Source organism: Atta colombica, unplaced genomic scaffold (assembly GCF_001594045.1).
Source record: "Atta colombica isolate Treedump-2 unplaced genomic scaffold, Acol1.0 scaffold103, whole genome shotgun sequence".
NCBI lineage: Eukaryota > Metazoa > Arthropoda > Insecta > Hymenoptera > Formicidae > Atta > Atta colombica.
Window position 1 is genome coordinate 8148 of NW_017259188.1, and position 12234 is coordinate 20381.

Genomic DNA, 12234 nt, shown 5'->3' on the forward strand with positions numbered 1-12234 from the left:
ATATTGTATATTGTATATTGTATATTGTATTACGTATATTATTATTTAGACATATTTATGGCGCAGCTCTTAAATTATTTTCTTTTGCCACGGATATCTGCTCACACGGGATCTGTGTAATATGTACGATCTTGTAATCTTGCATTTCATTGGATCCGGCCCAAAACAAAAGCTGCGCAACCATATCTACGCGAACATTTTTTCATAAGGTTGTGTTATTCCTATCGCTATCGATATTCCTTCGCATTGTGTTTAAGGCTTTAAGGTATATCCACTAATAAACTTGCATAGCCGTGTAAACGTATGCATAAAGAAAATTATTTAATCACATTTTGCGTCACGTGTGTCTTTATAGAAGAAATGCGATTGGATAATTTTCTATGCTTATGTAGCTATATAAGTTTGTGAATATTATATATCGTAACGCTCAATATCTCGCAGAGCAGTCCCGAATTTTTTCTACCAGATTCTTTATTTTATGCAAAAACGCATCGAATAAGTCTAATTTTATTGATTTTTGAAGTATATTAAACTGTATAATTATCAGCATAATATAATACTTATGAGCAATAAATGATAAATATTGTGCACAATATTTATATTAAAAATAGATGAAAAATTTAAGAAACAAACAAAAAATTATGTAAAGCGGATCCGTTGCTATTGGATGAGCATTCGATGCTGTTGGATCTGAAAAAATACACCAATAGCAGCAAGTGCTCGCGATTTGCTTCATAAAAGATTGAGTCTATTTGTCTATTGAACACGACTAATGCTCCGTCCATACTTATCTAGGACTATTTTACTTATAGGTCTATTTTCTGTGACTGAATATGTAATACTCATATATGTAATATTCCTATATTGCTAAAGCAGCTTCTTTTTGGGAGTGGGGGATATGCGATGACAAAGAGATAGGCCTAATTTACATCGTGCACTTGATACATGTACTAACTAGTAATTTTCTATTAAATTATTTTAATTTCAGCAATGTATTTAAAGAATGATGTACTAAATTGATACAATATACATCATAATGATTAATTAAATACATATATCATATATCATATATGTGTTTCAACATCGAAATTAAGATCATTCAATAAAAAGTTACTAATTAGTACTCATATTAAACATCGATATTGATTTTTAATATATCAAACGATATTGATTTTTAACATATCAATCCTTTAAATTAATATTTTTAAGATCAAAAAGATATATGATAAATTTTATATTTATTTTCTTTTACCTATTGCAATGGAAGTATCTTCTTTACAAACTTTAAGTCATTTTAAAAAAATTGCTTGATCTTTAGGAAATCGAAAGTATTATACTCTTTCTTCAGGCGTACTATACTCTTTCTTTACTCTTTTTGAATAATTACAGCAATCTTTCACTGCACTTCATCTTTTATGAGAAAACATAATTTTTTACAAAAATATACACAAAATTCAACCTTATAAAAAGCAGTTTTTTAATCACAATTGTTGTGCCATTTTGTGAAACCAAATCTACCCGAACTGTTTCGAAAATAGCCGATGATGACGTAAGTGGTCCTACTCTGATTTCTGCGCAGTGGTCTATTACTGGATGAGCATACCCCTGTCCTTATATTAGGTGTAGTAAAAAGAAATCCATTATTTTTGCATGAAATTGAATGGAAAAATAATGGATTTCTTTTTACTACACCTAATACTATGAATCTAAGTATTAGGTGTACAACTTTGCTTCCGCCGTTTTTTTTCCGAAATTCGAGGCTTTATTGTAAAAAACTGATTATACATTTATGATTCAAAGTATTGTCCATCGCTGGCCACTACTTTCTCCCATCTTTCGGGTAGCGTACGAATCCCGCGTCGAAAAGACTGGTCATCTTTTGAGGCTATCCATGAATCGATCCAATGTTTTACTTCTTCATAAGACCGGAAGTGCTGGTCAGCCAGGCCGTGTGCCATTGATCGAAACAAGTGATAGTCAGAGGGAGCAACGTCTGGAGAATACGGCGGGTGGGGTAGGACTTCCCATTTCAACGTTTCCAAGTATGTCTTGACCACTTTCGCAACATGGGGTCGAGCATTGTGCTGCAAAATCATTTTATCGTGTCTCTCGTTGTATTGCGGCCGTTTGTCTTTCAATGCTCGGCTCAATTTCATTCGATCGAATTTCATCATTGCGTTCGATACCGATCGCCTGTGATTGTTTCAGTCGGTTTTAACAGTTCATAATACACTACGCTGGTCCCACCAAATACAGAGCATGACCTTGGAGCCATGAATATTCGGTTTGGCCGTCGACGTGGAAGCATGGCCGGAAACTCCCCATGATTTTATGCGCTTGGGATTATCGTAATGAACCCATTTTTCGTCAAAATCACCGTTCTTGAAGCGTTGAAACCACTCACATATTGAAGCAAAAAATTAAAACCTCCCGCAAATGACGAGAATTTGGCTCGTAAACATTTTCAATCGAGAATAACTTTATGATGCAGACACAAATCGACTAATGTTTCTATGGGGTTATGTTGACAGATGCCCAAGTTTATTGTATGACGTCTATGATCTATTTATTTCGACCACCACTTACCGCTAAAACCATCTATAGGAAAACGGCGGAAGCGAAGTTGTACATTTAATAAGTGTTACGATAATTCTTGTGCTCAGACCTTAAGAATGCGTTCAGATTCCCGGGTGCACTCAGAAGCGTTCAAATTCCTTTTGTGCCTTTACATATTGGGCGTTTAGGTGGACTATTCAGATTTCTATTGTATCCACCAGAGAGGATGAAAAAATTCGGTTCCTTGAGCATTCTGCACCGTGGTGTTTTTGTCAGCTTCTGTGACGCTGCACAGTATTACAGTAGCGCAATTCTTTGTCGGCATCTTTGATGTTAGTGTCAGCTAAAATGGAGTGCGCGAAATAAGTAAGCTCCCTAGTAACGCCATCTAAATTTCTTTTTCAGTTGTTCTTTATTTTCCGCTCTCTCTCTCTCTCTCTCTCTCTCTCTCTCTCTCTCTCTCTCTCTCCTTCTCTCTCTCTTTCTCTCTAGATCATTTGTACGTACAAATTAATCTAAATGTAATAAAAATAAAAGAAATAGATTTATAATTGTAATACATTGCAAAACAAAAAAATAAGAAAATATAAAATTATATAAATGTTGTATGATATACAACATTTGTATGATATATAAATATTATACTGTAAAAATATTTTAATTAACGACTGCGGCACAGCGATACTTGTTTTCCTGCTACGTCACTTGCGTTTTAATAAATTATTAGAATTGCATTGCAGAGAATGTGCGATTTTGTAGCTAAAACGAAAGCAATCCTGCAATTATACATAGCATTCACAGTACTTAAGCGAGACTGAATTGGTGCGTTTGCAGGTGCGCGCGCGCGTGTGTGTGCGTGCGTGTGTGTGCGTGTGTGTGCGCGTGTGTGTGTGTGCGTGTGTTTGTGTGTGTGTGTGTGTGTGTGCGTGTGCGTGTGTGTGCGTGTGCGGCTGACGCCTAATTATTGGCACTACTAATGATTATTATATTGTATTTTATTTTATGTTATGTCTACTGTATCATATAGTCTATTGTATCATATTTTATATCTATTACTCTGTTAACATGTAGTCTTTCTCTTAAAGCTTCGCAATAAGCTAAATTAAATTAATAAACTAATCATATAATTTTCTTTTCTTCTATCTCTTTCTCTGATCCATATTTCAGCTACTCAACATTTAAATGGTCCTGAGAGAGAATGGAAAAAAAAATGAGATAGAAGTTTAGATGGCGTTACTTATTTACAGCAATTTACTTACTTCACATGCGCACTCCGTTTTGGCCAACATGAAATCAGGAGAGTTCCACTACTGTAACGCTGCATCAAGAAGTTGGATTTAGGGTATGATCAACGCAATGTTGCAAACGCTTTGAAGCGTTTTTTAATTAGTCAATTTGTTCAAATTTTTTTCTTCTAATTGGTCCATCAAATGCTTCAAAGCATTTGTAGCGAGACTTTGAACACAGCCTTAATTCAACTTCTAGTGTCAACATGATAAACAGAATAGTCAAGTTGGAAATACAAGAATAAATACAATAAAGAAGAACACAACAAGTAAAATGGCTAAATTTAGATTTAAAGATAGAATAAGAAAAGAAAGTATTTATTTATTAATTGATTTATCATATTAATTAAATATTTATTTTAAAATTATTCAATTCTTTGTTCTAAAATAAAAAATTAAGTATGTGTCATTCTAAAATAAAAGATTAAGTATGTAGAATATACAGGGTGTCTGGAAATAATTGCCAAATATTTCATGGGCAGGTAAAGCGGATTAAACTGAGTCGAAAAGTCCTCTACCATTTTAAATTTCCCCAATAGTTAACAAATATTAATCCTTAAAGATAGTCGAATACTACTATGAAGTGTATATGCCTACGATTTGGCACGCGGGCCGTGGGGAATAGCCTTAAGCGCGCCGTCCGAGCTATGGAGGCTTGCGGCAGTGTACTTGGCGCGAGGCGCTTACCAGTCAATCCCCAACTCTCAAGGTTGCACGCCAAGCGATCGGTAGGCATACACTTCGCAATAGTAGACCGGGCGAGCTATCGGCTATCTTTAAGGATTAATATTTCATTAACTATTGGGAAAATTTACAAAATGGTAGAGGACTTTTTGACTCAGTTTAGTCCGCTCTACCTGTCCATGAAATATTTGGCGATTATTTCCGGACACCCTGTATACCAGGTGTTTCAGATCAGTACCACCCTTTTATCTTCGCAATAAGGTCTAATCGAAAAAGTGTTCAGACAAAAGTTGTAGAATTTCTAATGACCTATTTACTGGCGCTATGTTTGATCTTGAATGGCGTCACCAAGGTCAAGTCAAGGTCACATCAATTTTTTAAAATTTGTCAGATAGTATCCAAATAGCTAAGCGAGATTTAGCATATGGAACAAATTGCATGTATTGTTTTCAACTTGTTGACAATTTGCTGTTATTAGAATCTAATGTGAACTGAGTTAGCATCAGCAGAGCAAATAGATTTCATAAGTTTACGAAATTGTAAGAGTATACATTGAGAAATAATAAACTCACGTTGACAGCAAACTGACGGCATGCACGCCATGCACGCATGATGACAATTTGCCAGCAGTTTGCTGAATTCTAAGGAAGACTTTACGTGATCAGAACAACAAACAGTTTGTAGAAATACCTTTAGTGAAATGGTTTTTGATGAAATTGAATGCGGAATAAGTGACAGCAAAATAGCAACATATTGCTCTTATTTGGCTATTTGGGTATGTATTACTTGTGGCACAAGCGTATTGTAAAACTGCGCATGCGCAAAACATCATATGTTTACATTTTCATATATTCGAAAGAGATTTACACACACACACACACACACACGCACACACGCACACACACACACACACACACACACACACACACACACACACACACACACGATGAACGAAATTAGACTTATTCAATGTGTTTTTGCATGAAATGATCTGAAATAAATAATCGTGTGCGTGGTTCGTAAGTTCGTGAAAATTAAAAATTAGGATCTCCTTATATACTTAAAAACCAATCACAGAGAGACTAGTCACGTGTTTTATTGGCATCTCTTTTCTATATGACGATTTTCCATTGCGCATTCACTGCGCACAGGACACTTTTATATAAAGAAAAGTAGGGAATTCATAGTCTAGTATTATAATAGAAATTTGTGGTCGAGTGTTAGCATGAAAATGCACCTTTAAGTGATGTTAGCAATATAAGAGTATTACATATAATATATGGGCTGAACTAGTATACTTATATTTTTAAAACTTACAGTGAGAAAGGTATATGTTTGATATTTGTTGAAAGCGAGAAAAAGAGTTCTAGTGCAATTTACTGCAGGAACAGAAAACACACTTTTTATGTTTACCACAGATTATGGTAAGATAATGATCATATATACATAACGCATTGAACTTATTAAAACAAATGAAAACAGCGAATTGATTATGGAGACACAACCGTTGAAAGTGCCCGAAACATCTCCACCATCATATGCTAATTCTATCGTAACAGCTCCAGCAGGTGCGTCATGATTTTTAGGTTAAATTATACTGTCTAGAAATGCTCTTCTTTCCTTTCCGCAACTTTCCGCGTAAATAATTGTCGATTTCATTTGGTTGGCCAATTTTCCATTCTCGAAATTAATAACTCATGCAATAACAAAATAAAGCAAAATGAGAATACAGATTTCTGCTCGGTAATTTCTAAAGAAAGAATAAATTATATTTATTCCTTCTTATATGAAATTGACAAGAATGTTCGTACGTTCCTTCAATTCGAGCCATTATTAGCAATCCAAATCTCAAAATCGTCAATTAAATGCACCTTAGCGTTCGGAAACATCATCCGGGTGCTCGTGCATCATCTTATTCTTATTTAACATTGAGTAAATAATAAGGATAAATGATACACAATGGCACTCGGGTGTTTCCGAACGCAACCCTAGACAGATCGATGACTGTTTCTGTCAGATTCAATTGTTTTGTGCAAAAACATATTGAATGAGCCTAGTTTTATCAATATATACTTGAAGGAAGCAAAACGCAATAATTACTGAATTTAAATTAAACATTGTTTTTAATGTTATTGTTAGAAATGTATTTCTAGTATCACTTCTAATACTGAAAATCCAGTATAGATAATTCATCGGAAAAGATATTGAAAATGTAAAAAAAAGGCATCAAGTTATAAATTTTATCTTTATGTAAAACCATTTTGTAAATATAATGAAAAGAATAAAAAATAATATCACAAAAAAGAAATGAAATTAAAATTCAATGTTTTTACGCAAATATATAAAAACAAAGATGTTAAAAAACCAAAAATAATGCTATGAAAGAGAAGTAAAATCAAAATGGTAATATTTCAAGTATATTTATTAAAATAAGTTCCACGGAATACAGTTCTCTGAACAGTATCTTCAGAACGTTCTTGTTATGATGTAGACGTCCCTTGGACATCCTTTAGGACTTTGTTGGAATAATTTCTCACACTTATAATAGACTTAATACAAAATATGGAAGACATTTGAAGTATATAAAATAACAATACATTAAAATGAGAAAACAATTTGTAATAGATAGCATAATGAGGCGCAGAATTGAAAAAGTTTTTACATCGATAAAAAGAAGAAAAATAGAGACAAAAAATCGAAAATGAGCAAAATTTCTAGCAGCAGCATATTGACGCGTCCATTTTATTCATAATTCGATTCATGCAAATAATTCACTAAATATTATATTAATTATAAACTATTTTTCGAATTAAGGAAACTTATATATATTTAAGTTATTATTAATTTTAAATATATACAATATGAAACGCAACAATATTTGTACTTAGACGCAAAATAGCATGCCATATATTAAAATGCCATATATTTCTTTACGTTAATATCATTACCGCATTTATTATGAATGATTGTAATTTACCAACACACCTTATATGAAAAAAACGACTAGTCATTCGTGCAAGATTTATGTATGTATGTATTTATTATATCATAATAAATTTTAATAAAAACCAAGATTGTCATGTATATTGTCAAATAAATAAGAAAGGTAAGTAATTAGTCTTTAGAGTCAAACGCAGTTAATGCGTAGAGTATCCACTAAAGTATTTAATTATTATATTAACTAAAAAATTATATATTGGTATCGTAAAAGCGGATGTTTCGACTCAATTTCGAGCCATCTTCAGCGTCAGAATTTAAAATTCGTATATTAACTCCACACTCGAATAGAATCTGATGAATCTCCCAAGACATACCATTCTCAACAATAAGAATCTTATTGGACTGTACATTTATAAACTTAATAAATAGGAAAATAATGGCTGTAATGGTAGATCTTTTTTATGCTTAAATAATTGAAGACTTACTATATACAGGGTGGGCCATCTAGCGTTTGGAATTTCAACTATTAGTTATTTTGAGTTTGAAAGGCGTAATAACATTTATGATGTATCAGAAATTTAGTTTTTTGTTTGATATTTACGAAATGGGTTGCTATACGCTTGAACAAAATTGGGAAATATTGAAAACTTACTTCTAAAGTGAGTCTTCAACCCAAACTGTAAGAAATTTACGTGGAAAATTTGGTAGAAAAGAAATGCCTTCAACGCAGTTTGTGGATCAATTTGTGAAGCGAATTTGGCAAACTGGATCCTTATTGGATAAAGCAACTCGTTCATGTGCTCGTCCAGTAAGGACCGAAACCATTGCTGCTATTGCTCAGAGTGTGCTTGAATAACCATCAACATCAACTCGCCATCGTTCTCAAAACTTGAACATTTCACGAACTTTTTGAGAAGAATTTTGAATAAAGACCTCGATAAATGGCAATGTACTACCTTTCCAATAAAGCTTTCCATAAACTTTGAAAAATATTCATGCGTTTTTTTTTAGAGCCAAATTAAATTCCAAATTTTAAATGGCCCCTGTATGTGCATATATATTTGTAGTGATTCGAACTGTGCACCGAATTGATTTTTCGGACTTATGAATGCAATTAAACTGTAATATCACGAATTAAATTGACAAGCAATTTTTAATAATTTGATGCTTAATCAAGCATTCTATTAGAAAAATGTTACCCAGCAGGAGAATGGATTGAAATGGATTAAAATGGATTCAGATTTTCAGAAATTCATGAATGTTAAAATGAATCCTTTTCAATCTTGAATGCATTTTTATTCATTTATAGGAATTGCATAGAGCATGCCTCTCTATGCCTTTCAATCTGAAAATAATATTAGCATTTTCTGCATTGTGAATACTACTCAATTCAGAATTGTGAATAGGAAGTACAATTTTTTTAATTCAATTAAATTTAAAAATAATATCAGCAATTTCTATGTAACGTGAATACTGCTCATTTCAATAGTCTCAATATGAAATGCAGTTTTTCAATCTAATTGAATAAAAAAAGTTTTTATTTTAAATTTTTATTTTTTAAAAATGGACCAACTGAAAAATGGACTAAATGCTACTAAATTATCCAAAATTATAAATAGAAAATTTTTCGTTTTAATCCAACCAAGATTGAAAAAAGTTATAAAATTGAGCTATGTTCTTTTGTTTCTCTTTGATTAGAAGTAAAATGAATGATTGATGTGAACACTCGCAAACTAAGTCGAACACAGTCCGAATATTAGGCTAATCAAGATGTACGACATCGGCCAAGCGAGATCAGATTATCCGACATTTGCCCAATTGTCTCATAGTAATGTAAATCATTTATACTTTATTATATCTGTTAAATGATAATATTTTTATTATATCTATATAATTTTATTACTAGTTTAGCTGTACTTGAAGAAAAGAATGAATAACATAATTTACCAATTGAAGAAGTGGTAACATAGAAGATTCATAATCCAGAAGTCCCAGGTTCAAATCCCACTGCAATAGTGCGTTTGTTAATACCAATTTGAAGTACCAATTTCAGGTATAATTATTATAAATGTTATATTAGGAATAAAATTTGTAACCCTCAAATATGAATATATATTTTTTTAATATTAAAGTAATGCTCGAATCCATTTCAATCCATTCAATCCATTTATAGATTTAAAGTACGCATTAAAAAAATTTTAATCCATTTTAATCCATTCTCATTTGCTGGAATAATGTGCTGAAAAACTGTAAATAAATTTATTGCGAAAAATATTATTAGGTGTGGGAAAAAGTTCGTGGTGTTTTTCCCGTTAGATGGCATTAAAAAAACGCCACGAATTTTTTCCCATACCTAATACTTCAGCCGAGAGTCGTACTATTCACGAAGTAAGAACAGTGAGAGAACTGATTGGTATTAATAAACAATCGATTATCGAGATTAACGTGCGCTTTTTCAAATAAGAAAAAAGCGGAGAAGAAAGAAGAAGAGAAAGTGACAGTGATTTACTTGTAAATATTAATATTATCTCATATTATATATTTATAATAAATCATTATACTAGTGAATTCATCACAATGGCAACCACCTCCTGGATATTATCCTAACAACATCGATTCTGGCTATCAACCTGGCTATCAAGGAAGCCATGTTCCATCATATGGCTCTACACATTCCACTGCAATCATTGTTCCAGAAATTATTGTAGTTGGCGGCTGTCCAGCATGTAGAGTATGCAAATTTTTTATTCAAATATCGCTGTTTTGATTATGCTTAAATTGAAAGTTAATAATATTTAAACCTAAAACAGATAGGAATAATGGAAGATGATTATACATGTCTTGGCTTATTTTGTGCGATTTTTTTCTTTCCTCTCGGAATTATCTGTTGTCTGCTATTAAGAACAAAACGCTGTTCAAATTGTGGAGCTTATTTTGATTAATTAAAAGTAAGTATTTACAAAAACAATATTATGTCATGAAAATTTAAAACAAGATATAAATGTTTAACAATCACTAATGTTAAGAATGATGAGCAATTGATATTTGATCAGAATAAAATATTTTTATAGTTAAATGAGTTAATATATGCGTATAAAATAAATTTGAAAAAAAATTTTAAATTAAAACAATCTTATCATTACGTAAACAAACATTTCGATCTTTATTAAGCCCTTTTTAATGTTTAATCAAATTCATCTATACATAATTTTTCAATTCCAGTACATACTAATTGTCAAATAAAACTATTGGAAATTTGTCAAATTCTGTAATATAGTATATCTAATGTAGTATCTATTAATAATTAATGACGAATTCGATTGGAAGCATATTAAAGCCGTTGTACACTTTTAATTTGAGTATAAAAGTGAAATGCAAATATTTCGAATTGTAAAATACATATTTTACCTAATAATAAAATATATTGAGTATTTCAGGATTTAATCAATTTCTATATTTATGTAAATATATCTTTACATTATTTTATGTATGATGACTTTAATATGCACCAGTGCGCACTGAGTGCGTCCAATCGAATTCGCTATAAGTAAACATCTTAATAAGCAATTCACTCAATAATCTTATTAATTTGTAATTAAACCGTTCTAAATTGTTCTGTTTTAGTTGAATCATCGCATGGTCTCAAAGCCCCAAAAGCTGGCTAAAATTGAAAGTGTTTTTCAATTTAGTTACGAAATTTCATATCTATAATGGTTTTCGAGATCACTGATTACGATTGAATTTGAAATCAAATTGCAAAGAAGCAAATAGATCTATTTAATGTAGCCAACGTATGTAGAAGAAATATTTGATGTAAACTAAAATTTATATCCTGTTCTATTTTTAAATAAGCGGTAATAAAATTCGAAATAAAAATAAAGATTTTTAATAAATAACAATTTTTTTATTAATTTAAAATAATTTTCATTGCATCCTGTGAAATTATTGTTAAAACTTCTAACTTTTATATTGTTAAACTTCGTTCTAAAGTCGTGCAATAATTTTTGCATAACTGGTTTCACCTGGTTCATCTGGTAATGTAATGCCCGTATCAGACTACGAATTAATGATCACGATTGACAATTGCCCAGTTTTATTTCAACTAATCACGATATAGCGAATCATAATTGGTTGAAATAAAATTGGGTAACCATCAATCGTACTTGTCAATCTGTAATCTGATACGGATATAAAGAATATTGTAATTTATTGGACATCTTTTCAATTATTTCATATGTATATATATGTGTATACAGGATTTCTAAAAGTAATGATAAAGTTTTTATACAGGGAGTAGAATAGACTGACTGAAAAGAAAAGTCTTCTTGCCTTTTTGCAATTTTCACTAACAGTTAACAAGATATTAATTGCTAACAATTACCGAAAATTGGTTTTCAATAATTTTTTTACTCAAATATCAATTTTACAAAAAAACCGCAAGAGACAAAAATTGTTTATTTTCTTCTCATAGAGCTCTAAAAATTTTTTTCAGAATTTATCAACTATTTAGTATTCCATCTTCTTATTTTTACTAACATATTGTTAAAAAATACGGTATTAAAAAATTCTGAAAATTTCTAAAAAAATTCTTACAGCTCTTAAATTATAGTTATTTGATGAGTGATAATAATATATATATGATAATAATATATATGTGATAATAATATATACCACTGATAATGAGACTATTACATCAGTAAGGTAATAAATGAAAAAAAAAATATATATATATATAAATTCGTAGAAACATAAAAAGGCTTTCATTCTG

General features: G+C 31.2%; 1 protein-coding gene across 2 annotated transcripts; it reads left to right on the plus strand.

Annotated features, from left to right (window-relative positions):
- The first annotated feature begins 5819 nt into the window (after positions 1–5819).
- On the plus strand, positions 5820–11362 carry LOC108688144 (brain protein I3). Of its 2 annotated transcripts, XM_018194294.1 has the most exons (5): positions 5820–5950; positions 6009–6094; positions 10031–10197; positions 10277–10414; positions 11091–11362. In XM_018194294.1, the coding sequence occupies exons 2-4, from the start codon at positions 6019–6021 to the stop codon at positions 10406–10408; spliced, it is 375 nt and encodes a 124-aa protein (XP_018049783.1). In that variant the 5' UTR covers positions 5820–5950; positions 6009–6018; the 3' UTR covers positions 10409–10414; positions 11091–11362. The 2 variants fall into 2 exon arrangements, with proteins under 2 accessions (XP_018049783.1, XP_018049774.1); XM_018194285.1 differs by having other exon boundaries at positions 5820–6094.
- Positions 11363–12234: the final 872 nt, after the last annotated feature.

Excerpts from the sequence above, each read along its gene's own strand:
- LOC108688144 (XM_018194285.1), top strand. The coding sequence starts at position 6,019 with ATGGAGACACAACCGTTGAAAGTGCCCGAAACATCTCCACCATCATAT. Across the intron at positions 6,095-10,030 it reads TATCGTAACAGCTCCAGCAG|TGAATTCATCACAATGGCAA; the intron begins GTGCGTCATGAT and ends TCATTATACTAG. Across the intron at positions 10,198-10,276 it reads GCGGCTGTCCAGCATGTAGA|ATAGGAATAATGGAAGATGA; the intron begins GTATGCAAATTT and ends AACCTAAAACAG.